The sequence below is a fragment of the Parasteatoda tepidariorum genome, chromosome 4, assembly GCF_043381705.1.
Source record: "Parasteatoda tepidariorum isolate YZ-2023 chromosome 4, CAS_Ptep_4.0, whole genome shotgun sequence".
Lineage (NCBI taxonomy): Eukaryota > Metazoa > Arthropoda > Arachnida > Araneae > Theridiidae > Parasteatoda > Parasteatoda tepidariorum.
In genome coordinates, this window is record NC_092207.1 from 58,578,501 (window position 1) to 58,602,288 (window position 23,788).

Here is a 23,788-nt window from a genome sequence, read left to right on the forward strand (position 1 = left end):
AAAAATTTGAAATGATCAACTTTGATGATATTATTGATAAATTTGCTTCATCAAAAGCGGAAAATTTATACATAGTAATTAGTTTTATTAATGTATTATAATCATATTATTAAATATATGCATCTCCTTAGAGATAATAAATATTTACTTTTTTATTGTTTTAAAAGTGCGTGTTTTTAAAATATTTCTTTATAAATATGTAAAATAAATAATAGGTATCTTTTGAACTAATTCTAGATGATCATATACATTTCAAAATCTAGTCTTGTTTTCTCAACTACATTTTTTGTCTCAAATTTAATGCCTAGCTTGAGCCTATGACTTTATTTATTTTACTTTATTTATTTATTACTTTGCGAGTATATTTTACTCATAATATTAGATGGTTTTCGAATAGGGGGGGCGCTAAAAAGGTATTGTGCCCCGGGCGCGAGTTAAGCTCGCTACGGCACTGCCTTTCGTACAAGATTGTAAGCAATCTACTAACGATATCCAAATTACGCCAAAATTGTTATTTCTAAAAGAGAAAAAAGTTCACTTATGGTTAAAACGAGCATAAGCAGGTGTAAGATTATTCATCATTGGTAATTTGATTTATAATTACTCTCTTTAAAGAGTATATGAATGCTCGATTTGATATTAACTTTAAATTAAATGTTCCTTCACACTATTTTTTGGGTTGCTTAACACTAAAATCTGTTAGCTACTACACAAAAGTTTCAATAGTGTATATAAGATTCAATATTACAGCTAATTTAAAGGTATTTGGGAAAAAATTTGAAAGGTTTTTAGAATAATAGGAACTTTTTAATTATATAGTAGTTCAATAATATAGTTTTCATGCTTTCTCTATATTACAGTTAACGTTCGATTATAACCCGTTAGATTATCCATTTTTCATTTTATCTAAGGACTAATTTTAAATAAGATGCAAGACTGAAGTACAGGGCGTAAAATAAAACAGTGGGGTCCTAAATTACTTAAATATAATGATCACATTTTCATTTACTAAGACTCATACTGAATAGTTCAAAAGCTTCATCTTAAATGTGCTAATTAATAAGTGCAGACGATAATTTAAGTTAAGTTACGAAATCAGGTACAAAAATCTATAAATCTAAAAAAAATTTTGCACACAATTATAAAATTCATTAATCCAAAGAAAATTCCGTGCAAAGAATTATTTTCAATAATTATTATTTTTTTCATAATAGTCAAAAAATTTTGAACTAAATAAAAATATGATTTTTAAATAAAGTAAAAATATACTAAAAGTTATGTTTTGCTAAGAAATTATCTATGAATAAACGAATTGTATAGTTGAGTGCAATTTTTTTTAAAATTCTGTTAAAAAGTTCTCAAGATATGGTCAAATACGTAAAAAGTAAAATTAACATTGAGGTATTGACAAACTTTAGACCGCCCTCCTGAACAAACTGATGGAACCATATTTCCTAAATTGCTGCTACCCTTCATATTTGGCGGTTAAAAATCCGAATCCATCTAAAAAAGGCATGTTTATTCAGAGAAAGTGCGTTTTTGTGTCTGATTTCGTAACTTAAATTATAAATTCTAATTTAAGATTCTGCAATTAGATCTATAGTTAATTATTGTCCACTCTTCGGCTTATCGCTAAACATATTTTGAATAAGATTCTTGACTAAAGTGCAGTAAAATGTATGTGAAGGGTTTTTATGAAACACTTTTCCGCGTGTTTTCCATATTACAATTAACAGCGGGTTATCCTCAGTTTGAAATTTAATCCGAATACTAATTTTAAGACAAAAACTTGAGACTTGTATACGAAAAGCTATACTAAAACAATTCTTAAAGAATGTTTTAAAGATAGTTTTTTTTTTAAAAAAGAAAATAAAGTTTGTTTCTCAAAGAATGTTTTAATGTTTGTATTTTTTTCCTCGTGCTTGAGATTGAACCTCAAGATATATAGGGTGTTCTTAATTGGACTGAGGCTTTTGAAAAGATTATAACAGAAAAACGGTTGAATTTAAAGGAAATTTTTGCAGCAAAAATATTCTTTTTCCTGACTCGAGAGATTATGGTTGCTAATGAGATCCACGTATATGCTAACATAGACCTCAGACATTTTAATTTATGCTTTTTCTTCAACCCTTTGACGCAAATTTTTTTATCAAATATACTATTCATACTTTTACATTATTTTGTATATATTTGGTCAAAATAAGCAAAAAATTTTACACTTAGCATTTTAATAATTTATGTTTATGAAATACAGCATGAAAAACTGGTGCCTTTTTCTGCAATAAAGATAAATCGTTCAAACATGGCTCACTTACAAACAATTTTTTTTTTAATTTTCAGTTATTTAGTTGTAAGATAAATGGTTATTCATCATTGAAATTCCTTCAATTGATAAAATGAAATAATTGAAACCTTTTGAATACTTTTAAATATTATTATTTAAGATATGATTTTAACTATTTTGAAATATTTATTTTAGATATTCTCTAATGATGGCCTGGATTGGGTTTATATTCCTAACAATATTCATGATGTTGGCGGCAACATCTCACGCAGTTTTGCAGTACGGGCAGATTACGAACAAGATGATCTGTGGTAAAATATATTATTAATACTTTAAAGAAATCTATGCACTGTGAGCAAAATAAAAACGAAAGACGCAGAATAACTTTTGAACTAATGATGAGATTTTCATGGACTAGGAATCTATCTTAATAGTTTGAGGGGATGACTTCAAATATGCTAATTAGTTAAAGCAGACGTTATTTTAAGTTATGAAATTAGACCCAAGAACTTACTTTTCTGAAAAACGTAATTTTTTTTCGATTGATATGGATTCCTGATCCTTAAATTATAGGGGGAAGCCACAATCTGGAAAATATGGTCTCAATAGCTTGGTCAATAGTTTGACCCTTTATGTTATTTCCCTTTTTCGTATTTCGCCATATCACGAAAACGTTTTAAACGAATTGAAAAGTTTTGTCTCAAGCTAGTTTATTCAAAGAGGATTCCACGAAAAAAGAATAGTTCTTAAAAGTCGTATATTTAAACTCCAATTTCTCAGGAACTATTCAACCGATTTTATTCAAACTTTGTATTTTGCCGTAGAAAATTGCACTCTTTAAGAAGATCTAAATATTTGTACATCTTGCAATTCAAGTGATTTTCGAATATTATTACCTATGAAAAATAATAAATAAATATTTTAAACAAATTTTGTGTGGATAAACGAATTATTATTTATTATAGGTATTATTTATTGTTATTTATTATAAGTATTATTTATTCTTATTTATTATAGTTGTTTTTCGTCTTTGGATAAGCGATTTTTAAATTGTGTGCAAAAGTTTTTCAATTCGCTTAAAACTTTCTGGAAAAACGCACAAAGTAGCATTAATTGTTTCAAAGTTTCAGCCGCCAACCTGATCAAACTATTGTATAAATTTTGGGAGTCAAAAATCATAATCCGTTAAAAAAAAGATTCGGAGAAAATACGATTTTATATCTGATTTCATAATTTGAAATATCGTCAACACGTTTTAAATACGGAATTTTAAACTCCAATGATGTGTCGACGAAAGAAAATGCCATATCTCATTTTATATATATTTGACTTAACTCTCTTTCTAGTCCCGCAGTGGACTGATCGTTAGGACACGGTTCTCAGCAGATCACCGAAGTCAAGCATCACTGACTACGGTCAGTGTGCAGGTGGGTGACCACTTGGATCAGTCTGCGTAGGGACCGAGGGTGTGCGGTATTGGTCCTCGTGAAACTGTGCTACCGGAAAGTGCTCGACTTCCCGTGCAGGTCGTCGGGCTACCGAAGCGGGGGTGTCATCCCCTCTGCAGAGGATCAAAATTGTGATGGCATGTCTTCGGATCATCCTCCGGGATGTTTTCCAGACCGTCGCCAATAGCCCATTGTGCAGCTCTAGTGCGACGTAAATTAACAACAACAATAACTCTCTTTCATTCTCGTTGGTTTGTTTGTTTCCCTGTCTGTCTTTAGTGTCATCTTTTTTTCACAAAGCTGTACTTGGTTATTAAGCAGTTAGAATTTACAATTTGCCTTTTAAACCTTAAAAACTTCTAAATATTTATGCTACTCCCTGTTTGACTTCTAGCATAATGTACGCAAAAAACATTTTTTTGCAGATACTAATGACAACAAGCTGATTGAAGATGTAGCAGTATGCAGAAATGAACACAAAACTGAAAAAGTATATATCTTTTACGATTAAACAAAAAGTTAGACAAATTATTATAGGTAAAACAAAAGCACAAGAATTTAGCTACACATAATAAATTTTAATCACTACCTTCTATATGTATATTAGAATCCCAATTCTTGCCCAAAAAAAAAGAAAATAAAAAATAAATTTATTCATTACAGAGCTTAAACTAATATTTGAAGTATCGGACTAGTTTTTACAACTTTATTTAAAAAATATTAATATAAAATTTTATAAACTAGTTTAATTGTTTTATTTCATGTAAAAACTTATAAAACTATCAAAAAATATTATTATTATTTTTAAATGGCCATTTTGAGTTAAAAATAAGACATTTTTTGCCTATACGCTGAACACTGTAAAAAAATTTCTATACCTTAAAACAAAAAATCTTTGAGGATTTTATTTAGAAGGCTATCAACTATGTTTTGAACTTAAAAACAAGTGCATATACTACTGAGTAGGGGATCAATGTAGTTAAAGCAGAAAATGTTTGAAAAATTTTAGCATTTGTCTTTGCGAACAAGCATGTATAAAAAATTAAATTCGAAATTTTTCTCTTTGTCCGTAGTTTAAAACGAGTGCTATAATCACACTCATAAAAAATTTAGACAAAAAATTTAAAAAATCGTAAAAACACCAATAGATATCATGTTTATGGTGGCGTAAAATGTGAAAAAATCTGATTTTGAGATAAATGCAAGTTATAGACTTAAAATCATTAGTCTATATATTGTAATAACCTCGCACTGAAACCGCTTTCATTTTGTAAATAATTGCAGAACAAATAAAAGTAAAGTGTTTTTAGAAAGCTAATAGTATAGAGATTCCAAATTTATGATGCATTCAATTTCAAAAATTTTGCCCCAAATCAAGTTTTTGCTTTAGTCAGATACCTTAACAGAGGGAAAACATAACATTATTAAAGTCTACTGAATCATTTGGAAAGAAAGCAACTCTGAAAATTTCAGAAAAAAAGCACAGACAGGAACAAACAGGAATTAAAAGATGATTATTACAAACATCACCAAGTTTTATCAGGCAATCAAACCCGTTTTAATCGTTTTCCTTCCGTCATCCTCAAACTTATGATTTAACAGATTTTGATAGTGATTTTATTTCTTCCTCACTAAAATGATAAATTTAAGTTTTTTTATAATTTATTTCTTAATTGTAAACAATATATGGATGTTTTTTACTTCGTTATCTATTAATAAAATTTCTTCATTCCATTAATAAAGATTACCATTGTAGGAGAATACCGTTTGAAAGACCAAATAAAATACCGGAAGTTAAAATCTGTCAAATCAGCATTTAGCAATTTTGATCAGCATTTAGCAACTTTACCCAATAAATGATAGAATTTTACACCTCAAGATTTCAAAGATAATGTATGTTTGTTATGTATAAATGATATATTTATGAAAAATATTAAAAATTACTTTTTGTGTCATATAAGACAAACAAATTATATTCTTGAATAATTAATTAATCAAGTAATTAAAACATAAATGTTTTGGTAAGAACTAATAATTTAAATGAAGCAACAATTATTGTATTCAATAATTCTGATTTGCATGAATTTGCATGAATTTTAATTTTAATGCAAAAACGCTCTTGCATTTTAATGAGTATGAATTTAAAAGCTTTAATTTGATAACCAAATGCTGTTCTTTTTTACATTTTTACACCCGTTTCTAAGCTTAAACAAATTTACTTTTGATACTTCGTTAAAAAAATTTTACGTAAAATATTAAATTACTTTCTCTGAAAATTATTCATTTTATGGTTAAGCTCTTTCTCTTTTTATGCAGAATTTGGAAATATCCAAAAAGTGCTATTCAAAAATAGATCCTGAAACCAATGGCGATACAGCAGCATTTATGAAAACTGCATGTAAGGATCTCACACTTTACGATAAAGTAAGATACTTAATGTTCAAGCATCTAATAATTTTATACTCAACAATTTTCATGCATATAATTTTCATACTCAACATATACATAAGACAAAGAATATTTTTGCATATTATAGTAGAGAAGCTTTATCATTACTAGATACTCTTCATATTATATTAAGTGAAAACTACACAATAAAAAAAGTAAAACATTTCCGAATCAGACAGTTGTTGGCCAAGGACGTCATAGTGATTCTGGCAATAGTAAATTCTGGAGGCTATGCCATCAACAGTGCACCTCTACCACCTTTACTTTACAGACCATCTGCGATCTGAAGCTGAGTAGTCTTAATGCCATCAATTCTTACACTATGGCAATGCACACCAAGAGCCATACCAACTTTTGCTAATAATGGTGCAAGCTGACCTTGCTTAAATATTCTTTAACGATTTCTGACAAACTAAACATAGAGTTTCAAGTGGCAGTTTCATTACTTGCGGAGGAACAGTTTCTGCAGTATAATTTTGCTACAAAAAATAGGAAATCAAAATCTGTGCTAACTTCGGTCCCAAAAATAATTATAAAAGTTTAATATTTATTTGGACATAAATTTCAAAATTTTTTTAATTATGGGGAAAATTTTTCCTCTGCTTAAAAATACCTAATTAATACAATTTGTGAAAGTGCTTTGAAATTTTTAAAACTCATTTATTTTTTTATCGTGTTGCATTATTCATTTATGCACATGCATTATTTCTTTTCTTCACTCACGTTTCTGTTTGCAAGAGTGGAATATTAAAATCGAATGTTATACTCTTTTTTGGCTAGAGCATGCAAACTGAAAATTTAATTTAATGTCCATGAAAGATTTATTCACTTCCTGACCGCTACAAACAGAATTTATTTTAGAATATTATCGCCAAATGGTTTAAAAGATATAAAATCATAGAAAGAGGGAATAATTAACATTTATTCCCTCTCGGAAACATTATATTTTGAACAGGTCTAGAAAAAATGATTTAAAAAGTTTTTTTTTCTTTTTTGCAGGTTGATGATTGTTTTGAAATATATAAACAAGATCAACATGAGGTGAGTATTCCTTATAAGATTTTATAAAGTTTTGAACTTAAGCACATGATCATTAGCATAATGTCGATCAAAAATGCTTTAAAAAGCCACAATAAATATTTTCTGCTCACACAATGCAAATCTGTCTCATAAACGAATGGAATAAAAAGAAAAAGTTCCTAATAACGGCTTCACGTTGTAAATGTGGAATTTATAACCTGTTGATTTTTTTTCATAAAAAAAAAAGTTGAAGAGCGAGGTTAGTCTAAGCTTCCTGATCCAAAAAAAAAAAAAGTATAAGCATTATAGGGAAAAATCGTCGAAATATTTTTTATTGTATCCAAAAAGTATATGCTAACAAAAATCTTTTATTTCATTGAATGATACTCATTGGAACCTGCAGAGCTATTTTTATAAGGACCTGTCTGAGAGCTCCTAGGATAATTCTCTTTGTTTGACTTAAAATGGCTAAATCTGTAAAAATAGAAGACATAATGAAAAAAATTTTTAATAATTTTTTACTATATACAAAAAGAGTTAAGCCGAAATAGTTATTTATTCTTCTTTTACAATAAAAACTATGCGCTATGCTAGTTTCGGAGTATAGATATGGTAAGTATACAATTACAATATTAGTTACCTTGAATATCCAAAATCAGTTTTTACACGTATTTATCTAATATTTTCTAGTTGCTCGTGCGAAGTGTCTAGCATTGACCCAAGTTGTCTTGGAGTATCTGTAAATTCGAGCTCTTATAACAGAGATTCGGAAATACAAGATGAAAAATCTTTATTCAGGCTATTTTCTAAATCTTTCAGTTATAACCTGCTTTTACTACATACGTAACAGTAACTGAATTTCTCATAAAAGTCTGAAGGCTAATCAACGGATGAAAAATATCAATGAAAATCAGAGCAACGATGAAAAGTGAATCCATGTAACTCCTAATCAAGAAATATGAAAATCAGTAAATAAAAAATCAATTAATTAATTATAAAATCAATGAATGAGCTAATCAATGAATAGGCTTAATTGCGCCCAAGCAAATCAACAAGTCAATGAATCAATAAATGAGCAAAACAATCCATCCGTGGTTAAGCGAATCAATAAATCAGTGAATAAGTGGTTCACCTAAACAGAAAATCAAAGAATCAATGATTTTCCGGCATCCTTGTGGATTATTATGATTAACCGTGTTAGGAAGAACGCATTCTTCCTAAAATTTTCTATTCGGAAACAGTAAGCCAATTGCTTTTGTTAACTAAACTACTTAAACGCATTTAGTTTTTTTAAAAATTATCAAATCCATTTAAAAATTTTCGAATACAAACAAGCTCAGAGTGTTTATTACAATGCAGTTTCTTTTTCACTCAGTACAAACCGACTTCTGCAGAGAACTTAGCGGGACTCTGGCTTGTTTATCAATCAAATAAATATAACATCTGGCTTGCTGACCTGCAAATAAATAAAAAAAAATTTATTGAAAGTTCTTAATTTTAGTAATACTTCTTTAATATTTTTAGATGAAAGATACAGCTGCATATGGGGTAAGAGAAACAAGCCTTTCTTTGAAAAATTCGTTTTATTTTACATTCATTTAGTCTTTGTTTGATTATTTTGTCATACCTTGATGTAAAATATGTTGTATGATTACATTTTAATGCAATATAACTACTACGTCACTACTTCTTCTACTACTACTACTACTTCACTACTATTATTTTACATTTCATTAGTCTTTGTTTATGTATTTTGTCATACCTTGATGTAAAATACGTATGATTACATTTTGCAATATTGCATACATCATTTCTTTTCAGAGCTGTCTTACTCAAGCATTTTATGAAAATGGCCATTACGAAATGTTGGGTATGAACTTTTTAGATGATATGGCATTTGGATATGACGGCTTTGGAGGTGGCTTTTATGGATTTTAAAGTGCTGTGCTACTACTCAACGAAATGCGTAAAGCATTTGTTAAAAGAAAACGTAAAAGATGCTGAAATTACAATAAAGATATTTAAAACAAATGCAAGAATTTGTCATTTTTCCAGGGTGGTTTTAAACTTTAAACAAAAACTCATGAAATAGCAGCGGGTCACAATCTTCAAATAATTTTAATATATTGTATAATCCAATGCCTGAAATATAATTATTGATGTTGACCTTTAGGTCTCAGGCAAAACGACGACAGTGAAAATTTTTGTAGTCAAATAGAACCTTTTAATAAGTGCAATTATAATATATATAATATTTCACTTAACTAACTCAAATCAAAATATTTTTAAAATTTTTGCATTTTAACCCTCAATGCATAGTGTTCTGTATCGTAAAAAAAGCTGTCCAAAACTCTAAGCGTTTTGATAAACTGTATAATATGCAATTATTATTGTATTAATGGGTCACAAATTATGAATATGAAGTCAAATTCGCAAAATTAAATGTGGTTGATTGTAATGGTTGTAATTGATTTGAAAACCACTAACTCTATTTTACTTAACGTTTGATGGAGGGAAGACTGTTATATCAAGGAGACCCCTGTAATAATTCCAAATACTTATTTATTAATTGTTACACACGCATATAAAGGTTAGTTTGTTTGACTGATCACTACAAAGTACGATTTGTTGTAAGGCCTTGTCAAGTTGAAAAGCAGTTAGTTCAAGTTAGGAAGGGGAATTACAAAGATATATCTCTATCATAGCATGGAGGAAGTGGGTTCGAATCCCACCGTATCCTTGTTATTTCTTTCTCTATCTTATGCTATCTGTTCTCTGACATATCAACGGCTTACTACCCGAAACTTAGTAATATAACGTATATATGTATATATATATTGTAGTAATATATATGATATATAATATTGTTGAACATTTCATGTGAACATTTCAAATTAGAATAGTACTTTTAAAATTTCCGCAGATTCGGTAAAATTACCAAATTTTATATTATTTATTATCAAACAGCATAATTATAAAAACATATTTTATTGTTATTTTTCTTCAAAAGTCATTATTAAAGCACTAAGGTAAAAATTAAATACTTTTTGGTGTTCCCATATTCTAGTAATTTTGACCATGCATTTTTTTTCAATTGTAAATTACTTTTGCTATATTTGTATGAAACTTCTTACTTTTAACATTGTCTCTTATAATGAGTAATATTTCATGACCAACTAAATATGAACTCTAAATTTTGCTCATTTAGAGGATTTTAAAAATTATTTATTATTGTCTTGCAGAAATACAATTCAACTGTATCATATATAAGATAAGTGCGATTAAAATGAATCAAATGTTCTCAAAATTAGGTGACTGCTCATAGAAGCAACAAAAGCCTGATGCACAGTGTAACAATAATCAGTTTTCAAAGTTAAAAAAAAAAAAAAAAGAACTGAAGTACAATAAAACTCATTTTTCGATTAATATTTTTGCATCTAATTATCTAATGAATGCAAAAATAAACTTAATTGTGTGGTTAATTCTATAAAAATAGCTGTAAAATTTGAATCAAGATAAACTTTCAGAAAATTTGAGCTTGTGTTATATCTTTTTAAGCTTATAAATTTTTACAATAAATAAAATTATAAAAGGTAAGTATGAATCTTCGTTAAATATACAATTTCAATATGGTTTTTTAGATTGGTTTTACATAAATGTTAAGAAAAATATGATATTCTGCATATCTCTGTTTGACCATAGTTCTGTAAATGAAAATCTTTTAATAAAATTGCAGACAAAAATGCCTCTCTTACCCGTATATCAATCGACGTGGCTTTCATATCTTTTATATACATAATTAAAAAGTTAATTATTAGTAAATTAATATTAGCTACAAAAACTTATAGAATCGACTAAAATAAATTCCAAGACATTTTTAGCTGTTTTAAGCATCCTTGCCCAAGTCATAGACAGTTTATATGTTTATTAAAAAAAATATTAAAATAAAAAATTCAAGTCACACAAGCGAATATCAATGTCTAAGCTTTTAAGGATTTTCAATATGCAATTTCTAAATTTGCGTGTGAAGGAACATTAACCCTTTCTTATTTTGTAATTTTTTACAGCTTTATGGTCATTCTACTCCATTTTTATCCTTGTTAACGTTTTTAATATGCAATTTCTAAATTTGCGTGTGAAGGAACATTAACCCTTTCTTATTTTGTAATTTTTTACAGCTTTATGGTCATTCTACTCTATTTTTATCGCAGGCTTAGTGTCCGATACACCCATTATAAAGCAAAGATGTTTTCAAAATTTCAAAATGTATTATACAATTAAAAAAAATTTACTAACATTTAAAGTAAGTATTAAAAACTGTAATTTCACAAATTAACATTTTTTCAAGTTGGTAAAAATAACAATCAATATTAAAAACATAATTTCAAGCTTACACTGCAATCTTAATGCAATAATAGTCCTCAATAATAATTTCAGAACAAAACAAGACTAGAATTGACGTCATAGTTTCGTGACGTTATCTCGATTAATTCGCTCAAGGGGCCACTTCCGCAGCAGTCAAGGCTGGCTCAAAAAAAGAATTATTTAACTTCTTATCATCATCATTCATTGCTTATAAATACGGATCTTTCTGTGACAGTTTACAAACAACTGTATCATTTGAGTGAATTTACATCAACCAAATTAATCGAGTGAATTTCTTTAGAGTTACTTGTGGTAAGTTATAAATATTTAATCTCTTTTTTTCTACAACGCTTAATTTTTTAAGTATTGATAATTTTTTTAAATATAGTAATTCACAAACGTGAATAAAAATTGAATAAAATTTTGTGTTTTCATAAACATAAAGCTTATCCAATTTGTAAACATTCAAACACCCATTTGAATTTGACACAGAATTTTTATTACATATATTTTTCATACTTTCTTCATGAGCTTGTATTAATTTAGGTCAAAATGAGTGAAAACATATTATATTTAGCACTTGATTATATGAAATACAGCATGAAATACTAGTGTGTTTTAATGCGTTAAAGGTGAAATCTTCCAAATATGTCTCCCCAGACTGTAATTTTTCGAATCTACATTTATTGGCAGTTAATTAGATGTAAAAGGAACAGTTATTCATCCTTTAAATTTCTTTCATATACGAAATTAATTATTGTTACATTTTTAATATGATTTTTAACAAAAATCTCACACTGCTTTTTTTCAATTTTTGATTTTAATGCAAACATACTTCCAATAAAATTTCAGATTTTTTTTAATTAGATTACTGTGTTTTTTAATTAAAAAATATCAAAATATATTTTTGCTCGTAATTAGAGCGTCAGATAAAATACAAAAAAGGGACAACCGTGTCCTATTTGCACCAGAAGTTAAATAGGTGCAAACTTGAAACCCGCAGCTTTTGCTATTTCAATATCGTTTTCCAGTCAAAATAATATACACTAATTATCTCCATTTTTAAACTCCAACAGCTACAAGTGTTATTAAATTTGTTAACATCGATTTCAAAAACAGAAAAAAATAACAATAATAATGAGGAAAATACATTTTGAGTTCTTTCAAGTTTAAAGTCATTGTTCTGAAATTTTGAATCAAAAGCTTGCAATATTACACCTTGATGAGGTATAATATTTTAAACTTGTCATTCCAAGATTCAGAGCAAAGTCAGATAACTTCTTTTTATGATAAAACTATCAAGCTGTGTGAGAAGAAAAAATTAGACGCGTGTAAAAAACTATTATATAGTGATGAATAAAATTAATTATTTAACTTAAATATTTAAAAATGATGCAAATGTAAAAAGAACTTTAAAGAATTTAAAATTAGAGAAATAGGGAGTCAAATAAACATGTTAAGCTGCATTTTAATGCGGCAAAAATAATTTAATCAAAACTAGCTATTTTAAAAATTTTGTAAAAATGATTAATTGTAATATTTAGTTATATAGTTAACTGAATTGGATTGTAGACCTAAAAATGAATATTATTGTCTACTGAGTATTTTATTTTATACTTCATTTCAAATTAATAATTTATGATAAATCATGATGAAATTTAAAAAACATATATTTAATTTCATAAATGAACCACAACAACAAGTTATATTCCAATTCCGATAGAAACTCTTAGCCGAAAATTCATTAAGCAACCTCATCTGTCCAGAGTATCCTGAAACTTTTTTCCTTTTCAACTCTCGATACCTGGCTTTCTAAAAATTCATCAGATTCACCTAGAAATTCCCCTGAAAATTCATCTAGCTTAAATCCATTACTGTTTAACCATTTTGTCAACTAACACTAACTGTAGCGGATCCTTACATGCCAGCGTCGAAAGGTCATGCCATTGTTTTTGCTAGTTTTCCTATATAACTTATAATTCGCTGTACATGCTATCTATTCATCCATCCTTTCTTCCAATCGGGCTCGATGGTACTGGCATGGTTGCGTTGATAAACTTGTTTTAACCTAATGAGGAGACTTACCTTAGCCAAAAAACATTTAGCCCCAGAAAAAGGTTTTTTTTTTTAAAAAAAAAAAGCTTATTTACACAAAAATACCTTTTTTTGAAATGAAAGTTTTAATATCTTAATTTAAATTAATATCCAAACAGTCTTATTAAAACATATCCTAGCCAAAAAAAAATTATAACATTAAATAAAAATTAATAACCTTCCAACTAAAAGCAAATATACATAATTATCTATCTTATTTGCATTATATCAATATGAATACAAATTACTAAATTACACAGCTATTTTATCTACAAACATCCTGATAAAATGTCTACCTGTCAACTTAACTGTTTGTTTCTTTAAAGAAAATACTTTATCTACTTTCTAAATTAAATTCATGGTTACGAAAAATAAAAATAAAATTTAAACTCTATTATTATTTTCTAAAATATTTTGGCAAAGCTTAAATAGAGTTTTTTTAAAAAAATATTGGCGTCTTTAAATTTTTTTGGTGATATTAATTTCACAATCGTTTTCTACTTCTCCTTAAGACCTTTTGATTTAATTTCTTTCATTGACTTACATCCTTAGAGTTTCTAAGGCAAAAACAAGTAGTGTAGTTTTTAGATTAATTTAGATAATTATTTTCTATATTTCCAACACCTAGATCAAATAACTTCAATCACTTCTTCTTCTATTAGCACTTAAAATCTCTTATTTTTCTGAATTAAAATGAATGAGCATATCCTTTTTTAAATATTTAGAAATTACTAGTCGGTGGTGGAAGTGAATTACAAACCGTCATAGTAAAATAATTTATTTACTCAATACTCGGTATCATAATCGAGTGCTGGAGTTATTGTTACATAAATAGCAATTTTTAAATAAACATTAATCTCTTTAATACAATCCTAGTAGAACACCGTAGTCAAGCATCGTTGGCTGTAATCAGTAAGGTGGGTGGCCACTTTAATCAGCCTGCGTATGAACCGAAAGTGCATGGTATCGGTCCTCGTTAAACTGTTCTACCGTAAATTGCTCGATTTCGCGCAAGTCGTCGGGCTTCCAAAGCAGGGAGCCATTGTTGTGATGGCATGTGTTCGGATTATCCTCAGGGATGTTTCCCAGACCGTCGCCTACAGCCCATTGTGCAGCTCTAGTGCGACGTAATACCACTTTAACCCAAATTATGTAGAAAAAAATTGCATTTGTTTTGTTTTCTAATCTCTCCTTTTTTTGAAGTTTTGTATATCATTTAAATCTTCTGAATTTTTCTTCTTTTTTTTTCAGAGTATAAAGAATTACTATTTCTAAAATATTTGCTTTGTTCAGATTGAGCACTTAAGTTGTAAAGAATTAATAAAAATATTTTACAATACCCTGAAATTCTTAATTTATTAAAAAAACGTACAAACTAATTTCTTTTTCTCCTTTCTTTCTGCACTAACAACTTTGTTACGCTTAAAAACGTGCAGATTCTACCCCCAATGTTGTTCATTGTTGGCAGTGAAAAGAATTTACATGAGAAAATAATAAAAGATATTTATTCAATAAAATTACAATAATCATAATAATGTGCAAGACATATGAAATTTTAACTTTATTTATTAAGAAAAAAACTTACTTATTATTAAAAAATTTTTAGCAATTTTAAGACTTGGCACCTTCTTATGTCTGGAAATAAAGGATTAATTATTTTTTTGCATAACTGATTTTCATATAACTCTTATAAATCACTGTCTTCTCTTACTCAGTAACTGAGTAGTGATTTAACTAATAAAAATATACCAGTCACTTATTAAGCTTCTTTTTTTTTGTAGGTAAGAATTAGTGAAAAGTTTCATAAAAAGGACATTTATTTCTTGGGCTTTCAATCAAAACTATAAAATTTTCTTACATGATAGAAAAATAACACATTTTGAATAAAGTTGAATGAAAACAAAAATCTGATTACTTTATTACATGTTCTTTTATAACACATAAAGATCTTAAGTTTCAGATTTAGATGTTAAAATAAAAGGGGTGGAGATAACCAATTTCAATTTTGAGAAAAAATGTAATATTTCTTTTTTTGATTAGTTGTGAACTGATTCCGCTGCATAAATTTTCTACTTTGATTTTCTTATACACTTTCAAATGTACAAATTTTAAACAAAACATTATAAGCATCTCAAGTAAAGAATTTTATAATATCACAAACTAATCTCCGTGTGCATACGTAATAGCATTGATACACACACTACGTCAATTGCAGGCATCCTATTCAGTACAAATCTTTTTGCAAGGTTTGCTGGTTATTTCAACAGATAGTATTTACAAAACAGAATCACATTGCATTTTTTTAATTTTTCTGATTTTTCTAAATCTATGTTTAAAAATAACGGGACAAAGTTTCATACAAAAAGTTATATCGTAATATCTAATAAATTTTATTCTCATAATATTTAAAGTTCAACTATTTCTCTTAACATCACTCAATTAAATAATTTATAATTTTATTAAAATTAAAATCTTATTCTTTAAAAATTCTATTTAGTTTTTGAATGGCATTTTTAACGTTGATTTAAAATAGTCCATATCCTTCATCCAATCTACGGCAAATATTTACTCGTCACCTTCATAACTAAAACTGCTTTTTCTCTGAAAACTATTGTAATTGATTTGAGTTTCTGACGTCATTCTGAATATCAATCATTCTATTTAAAAGCAAGCGACTTTTGAAAACATTATTTTTTCGACAGGTGAAAAGTGATTTTAACCAAAATTCTTTTTCAGGAAGTAAAGAAGGTAAATTTATTCTTTTTATGTCATTTTCGTTGATTTATAAAAAGATATTTTTGCAAATTTTTCATAAGTTACATAAAACATCAATTTCCGTTGAATAAATAAAAAAAAACTTCTCAATTCAAAACAAAAGCATAATATTCATGGTTCTTTTTATTCTATTGATGAAGTTTTCCTTATTCTCTTCCTGTTAAATTTCATTTTAAAAAAATTCTCAGTCCCATGAAAGTAGTTACATTTTTCATTATATAATAGTCTCATAATCATCATAAGTCTCATTGTCATTATAAGTTTCGTAGTCATTATAAGTCTCATAATCATTAATGTTAAATAACCTGATGTCGAATACTTCTAGAAAAAGACTTCTTAGAAAAGTTTCATAGTTATTAACAGTAAAATATCCCCACTATGAAAACTTTTCAAGTTTAGACAGTGTAATAATTATCTTAATAAATGTTTAAAAAATATTAAATACATATTAAAAATTGGAAGGTCTCGTTTACTCATTAAATATGATGTTATTTTTAGGACTGCTTTATTTTTATTTTTTTCTGCCAAATAATACCAACCCTTATTTAGACGCTTTAGTTTATTTTTTAATTTTTATGTTAGAATTGGTCAAATTTAGAACTGCTTGAGACAACTGAGCTTCACATAAAAGAATTTAAAAAATGTATATATATTTTTTTAAGAGTAAAGATATTTATTCAGAAAAAAATTTCAAAGTCATTCGCACTTTAAAGAATTTAATTAAATTGAAATATATGTAATTAATTTTTGATGATTAATTTTTGATAATTAATTTTTTGATAAATAATTGTAATCTCTTTTAGAACACTATTCATAGACATATAGTTCATGTATACTATAAAGAGTGACAAAAAATACTTGAACGCATGCTTTTGGACAAATGTTTTAGCTAACTTAAATATCATAACCAAACTTTCATAAACATTAACACTTAAAACAGATCTAGAAATTTTTTAAATGATCACCTAAGGCCTTCATGATCCCGAATCAAATTACGGTATAATATAATAGAAACTAGGGTGCATCATCCGTAAGACTCATTTCTGTTATAAAATGTTATACCGTTATTTTTACAATAATTCTTATTTAATTTCAGTGATTCAATGACTTTACGGTAAAAATTATTGTTTATCAGATTTTCTGTTCCGTAAAATTTTATGGATTTTATTCTTCAACTCTGTAAGCTGGTGCAAAATCTCATTAGAAGTTCCGTTTTTGGCTCTGAGGAATTTTTATGGAACGCATAGCATCTTTCGAAACGAATTAGCCTTACGTAGAAAAGAAATTATTCGGATATAAATTTTGACAAAATTATTTTTTGTTAGTTCAGTTCTCTCCTTTATTATTCTACAAAATATGAAACAAATGAGGTGCAACTTGTATTAAAAAAAACAAACGAACCTCTTTACAACGCATGATACAACAAACTTTATCTGCGGAAGATCCATATATTATATTTATTATTTATTATTATAGTAAAATGATTTAGAATCTTTTCAGTAAAATAAAATGGTGTTTTTTTATTAAAGATACGCATTTATGGTAATATTGCAATAATTTTTTAATATACCCATACTAAATCGCCTTCGTGAAATTATTGCAATCGAAATTTCGCCCAATTTCCAACTAGACAGAGCACTCAAATTTTTATTAGAATTCTGTGTTTGATGACAGTAAAAATTTCAATGGTTTATAGACCAAAAAAATGGAATTTAAAATGGCTATATTTGAGACTAATAGGAATTTACCATCAATCGAAATTTTGATCACTTATTGACTAACTAGAACTCTCCCTTTTTAACTAGCATTCTGTTCTAGTTGACTATGAACGTTTCGTTAATTTTCTGACCACTCCAAGCAAAATTTCCATTCATTTTAGAACCAATCGAAATATCAATCTCTTTCTAACATTAATGAAATAACAGGCATTAAACTGAAGATGAATAAATTAATAAAAAGATTGACTTTAGAAACTATAATTAAGTTGACTAAAAAGAAGAAAATACTTTTCATAAATTCAGATTAAAAACGAAAAATGCATTATAGATTAAAATAGTAAGACATCTTATTAAAGAAAATAAAGGACATTTAATATCACTATGTAATAAATTTCTCTTTATGTTGCTAACAAGAGATCTAAATTCCTTATAAAACTGCAATCTATTAATATGAAGTTCTCTTAAAACTTTATTCAATATCTTAATTCATTGCATTAAAAATCCTTCGGCAGTAGACTTTCTATACTATTTTGTAACCTATAGACTTTTATATTATTTTGTAACTTGCATTGTTAGTTTAATTTCTTAACCTGGAATAATGTTACCAAAAAATATAATTCATTTAAAATTGGAGCGAATTAATTCAAAATGCTCTCAAAACTTCATCCGCAGTCTTATGTTAAAAGCAAATATTTTAATAGTCCTCCCAGCTATAAATAGATATTTAGAACGGCAAACAGTTGCTACGCATGAGTTCTTCCCTTATTGTTTCGCTTTAGTTTGCTATGAACCATTATAATTTAGTTTAGAAACTTTGTATAAATGTCACCGCCATCAATGCATGTTCCGTACTATTGTCCTCAAAACCAGACTGAATCCCACTGCGGTCAAAATTCTCTTATAAATTTGTACCTATCTCACCATTATTTCACTTGTACCCATCTTTTCATAAATATTTCCTCCTCGCGAATAACGAGTTGAAATGCATTATTACAGCTGACAGATTATTTTGAGGCAGAATTTTGTAGGCACATTACGTAAGTATACGTAACCCGTCTTTGTATACTTCTCCAATATTTAGTTTGATTCATATACTTGCTTACATTTATAGCTCCAAACAAATATGCAGGGCTGATAACTTTCTGCACTTTTTGGAAGATTTTCTTCTAGAGTTAGCTAATTTTATGTCTTAGTGTATGATTCCTTGTTTTATAAATTAGATTTAAAGTTATTTTCCCCACCACTACATGTATATAATTCAAAAAAATCATATGAAACACCAATTTGTTCTAGCTCTCTTGTAGTGAGACTTCCGAAATGTTTTGCAAAATTAGCAAAATTTCTGAAAGCTTTAGTTTTTAACTGTTTACCATTCATAAAATATTTCGCAAAATGTGTAGAAGTTGGAATCCTTGAATATGTTCACTTTTAATGATAAAAAATTTTAATAAAAATCCCAGTATATTGTGTATTGTTAAACTCAACAACTTCCTCTAAAATCTGTAACTAAATTTAACCTCTCATAGTTTTTATAACATGTTTAATCCAACTAAACTGCAACTGCAAATGAATTTGTGTATTTATAAGAAATAAATAGAAAAATAATGCAATGGAACTTTAAATATATATTAATATTAATAATGATAACGAAATAAAATAACAATTCTACTTGTAAAACAGAATATAATACATGCCAACTCAATAAAGCAGGTAAAAAAATATTTTTACAACTAAAAAAAAAGAAAGTATTTAAATTTTGAAATTTATTTTCTAATAAATCACTTAAATTATATATTTCTTTCTTCACATTTCATTAAAAAAAGAAATGGGAAAAATCATTATCTTAATTGTGAAGCAAGTAATGAATATAACAACTTTTCCTTCTTTTTTTCACTGAATGAGCAAGTTTTCTGCTGCGTTAGACACATTTAACTTCTTAAAGATAGATCAATAGAAAAATGTTTTGTATATATTATTCACTTTATCGTTCTAATGTAATTTGTATTGCTTATTATAACATTTCATAAAGGAAAAGAGAAAGAAAAGAGAAAAATCATTTCTAAAAATCAATCCTTTGTGTTTATTCATTAATTTTACACACTTTATTCAGAGGAATAAATGATGAAACATTAATTAACTATAGATTTTGAATCTATCTATTATAAAAATAAGGACTGTTGCGTTTATTTTCGATCAATAAAAAGAATCTTATCTTCAAAAGGATCTTTCTTGTATTACAGTCTCAACTGAGTGAGTTTTTTTATGTCCTTATTAAATATACTTATAGTATAACCCATTGTCAATTTGAGCAACTAGTTTTCTCCTTTTTCATAGCAATTAACAATTATGTCTTTTATAAATTTGACATTCTGCTAACCTTGGTCTTCTTCTATTTTACTAAGACACTATAAGTGTCTAGAATATTAACTTATTTTGCTCGTTTCAGCTCTTTTAATGCGTACTAAGAAACAGTTACTTAATAAGTTAACAGGCAAACGTGTAAGTTTTAGTCTTGAATTTCTTTTACTTAGAATTTAAACTAATCTAATGATATAAAAAAATATTTGTGGATAATCATAATTTATCAATACAATTTAACTGCGTATTGATACATTTTGCATATACTAACATTATGAAATTAAAAATAATGTTAGTCCTTAATTTATTTAAAGTTTTCAGCTCTTTTAATTCCTACTAAAAACAGATACTTAATAAGTTAACAAGCGAAAGTGTAAGCTTCCAATTTTGAATTTCTTTTACTTAATTGTAACTTATCGAATAATAAATATATTTGTGACTAATCATGACTTATCAATACGATTTAAGTGAGTATTGATACACTTTGCATAGATTAACATTATGGACTTAAAAATAATGTCAGTCCTTAATTTATTTAAAGGTTTCACCTCGTTTAATTCGTACTAAAAACGGATACTTAATAAGTTAGCAAACGAACTTGTAAGCTTCTAATTTTGAATTTCTTTTACTTAATTTAAACTTATCTAATAATATATTTGTGGCTAATCGTAACTTATTAATACGATTTAAGCGTGTATTAATAAATTTTGCATATATTAACATTTTTATGAAATTGAAGATAATGTTATTCCTTAATTTATTTATTTGTAAAGCCTATTATTATTTATTTGTCTGTTACAAATTGTATAGAGCTTACGTTAAAAATTACTTCATATATCTTAAGGAGAAGTTTGATTAAATAACACTCCAACAATTGAAAATCACTGTGTAGATAATGAACTTATGAACTCTTTTTCGAATGAAAAGATCCTGGATCACAATTTCAATCAGGAAGGGCTGTAACATACTTGAAAAAAATAAATTCTACATTCAATTATAGTATCGGAACTTTTAACCATAATACTGCACACATTTGCTCCACCCTTAATGAAATATAACCATGTTTAACCATAATATAGTTTAATTAAAGCTGGAAGTACAGTGATAAGGTTCACATTAGCACCATATTATGATTGATGAAAATTTGAACGATAGATTCGCTTCCCATTCTCCAAAATGCTTAAATGTTTAGTTAGTTATGATCATAGTACGGATAATATAAACAGAAGACTATTGTTTACAATGCTCTTGAAATTATATTGAAATAATTTAGTTTAATTTGGATTATTTAATTATTGGAATAATTAATTAAGTTGGATAATTTGTTCATATTGCCTGTGAAGTATTCATTTTAATTTTTTACAATTATAGAAAATATTTAATGTAACTGCTTTTCTGTAACAAAAAATTTTTAAAAAAATATCATTATCTTTGCAACTCTTATTTAGCTTAATAATCAATATTTGTAAAATCAATAACGCTCATGTTCAATTTCTTTTATTTTTTCGGTTTTCCTTTTTTTGATTGACTTATACATACAAACATTTCAGTTGCGTAAGCATGCCGGCACTCAAAGTTATCGAAGTTGAATTTTTATCGAGAAAATTTGTTTCCGCCTCATTTTGAATAACCTTTTTATCTGTAAATAAAATGAATATGTAAAAAGTAAAGGTGCAGTACTAAGGCATAGGAGATAAACAGTAGATAAAACCTATGAAGGGTCTTAATTATATCAGTTTACAAAGTGTGAAATAATCGTACGTAGTCTTTTGGGAATTATTTTATACACATCATTTATAAGAGTTCTGAATTTAAAAATTAAGCTGAGGCATTTTTTTAAAGTGTGTTTGATTTCATATATATTTAAACCCAGTTTGGATTTCATTGCACATATTTATTTCTCAAATATGCTAAATGTTTTTTTCTCCCTTCTTCTCTTAATTTTTTCTTCTTTTTTATTTTACAAAAAAAGTAATCTTTTTCAACCTGTTTAAACAGTTAAGAGAAACATGGAAGAATTAAACAGTTTTCTACCAAAATATTTTTCTAATTTTTTCATCAAAATAAAAATTTCCTATAATGATATCCTATGACAGGGGTGGCAAACCTTTATACACCAACGTGCCAATTTTTCTAAAAAATTGTTTAATGAGGTCATAGACGTGCCGTCAAATAATTTTGACTTCGTGATTATTTGGAAAATAATAATACTAAATACTTATTAATTATAATAATCAACTCAAAACTCTTTATTTACATTGAAGGAAAAATACATTTTGCCATGTCTTAAAACAACTTAAAGTAACATCAGTGTGAATTCTGTTATTGCAGATTTGATGACAAATAACTTATATTAAGTTGTAGGATGTTAGTTTAAGCAGAACAGTATTTTTTGCTATTTATTTATTGTTAGCTTGTTTTTTATGGTTATTAAATGTTTTTTTAGCATTAATTGTTAATTTTTTTATTAATGATTGTTTATTATTTTGTTCGTTTTAATTTTATTTTAATTGTTACATATGCTTCATAGTGTAATAATATTTGTGTAATAACAATTCATAGTGTAATAACAATTGTGATCGATGGCTTGCCCAAAATATTGTGTCTCGTGCCATAAATGGCACGCGTGCCATTGGTTCGCCTTCCCTGTCCTATGATGTTTGTCAATTATTTAAATCTATTGTCTAAGTGGAAAAATTTAAAAATAATTTGGTTTTCATTATACATATTAATTGCTCAAAAATGCTAAATAGTTTTTTCCTTTTTTCTCTTTTTCTTTTCCTTATGTTATTATTATTATTTTACCAAAAAGTACTTCCTTTCCTTTAATTACTTAAATGGAATACGAAAAACAAGGAAGGGTCCACAAGTTTTCAACAAAAGTATTTTTCTGATTTTCTCAACACAATAAAATTTTACAATATTAATACATCTTAGAGTTTGCCAATTTATTTTGAATAAAAAAAAGAAGAATTTGGTTTTCATGACACACATTTTTGCTCAAATATGCTAAATGTTTTTCTTCGTTATTTTTACTTTACAAACAATAATTCTTTTTTTTTTAATTATTTAAGCAGTATAATAGAAATGTAGAAGAATTAACCAATTCTCCACAAAAGTATTATTCTAATCGTTTCAACACAATAAAATTGCACAGCATTGATAACCCATAGTGCTTGCAAATTTATTTTCTGCTTGAAAAAATTTGGGAATAATTTAGCTTTAATTATGACTATTTTTTGTACAAATATGCTAAATTATGTATATATATATATATA

General features: G+C 27.0%; 2 protein-coding genes across 4 annotated transcripts in view; both read left to right on the top strand.

Moving 5' to 3' along the window:
* Positions 1–9,242, top strand: part of LOC107451395 (uncharacterized) — an 11,933-nt gene extending 2,691 nt beyond the window's left edge. Inside the window, exons 2-7 of one of the 3 annotated variants that reach the window (XM_016067467.3) lie at positions 2,480–2,595; positions 4,158–4,222; positions 6,049–6,156; positions 7,180–7,221; positions 8,725–8,748; positions 9,022–9,236. In XM_016067467.3, the coding sequence (XP_015922953.1) occupies positions 2,490–2,595; positions 4,158–4,222; positions 6,049–6,156; positions 7,180–7,221; positions 8,725–8,748; positions 9,022–9,138 (462 nt within the window). In that variant the 5' untranslated portion in view covers positions 2,480–2,489 and the 3' untranslated portion in view covers positions 9,139–9,236. Of the gene's footprint in view, positions 1–2,479; positions 2,596–4,157; positions 4,223–6,048; positions 6,157–7,179; positions 7,222–8,724; positions 8,749–9,021 lie in introns of those variants that run through there. The other 2 variants (XM_071180515.1, XM_071180514.1) reach the window with 2 other exon arrangements.
* Positions 9,243–11,719: 2,477 nt separating this feature from the next.
* LOC107451511 (uncharacterized) overlaps positions 11,720–23,788 on the top strand; it is a gene marked incomplete in the record, with an annotated part of 21,777 nt that continues 9,708 nt past the window's right edge. Inside the window, 1 exon segment of the mRNA XM_043057305.2 lies at positions 11,720–11,877.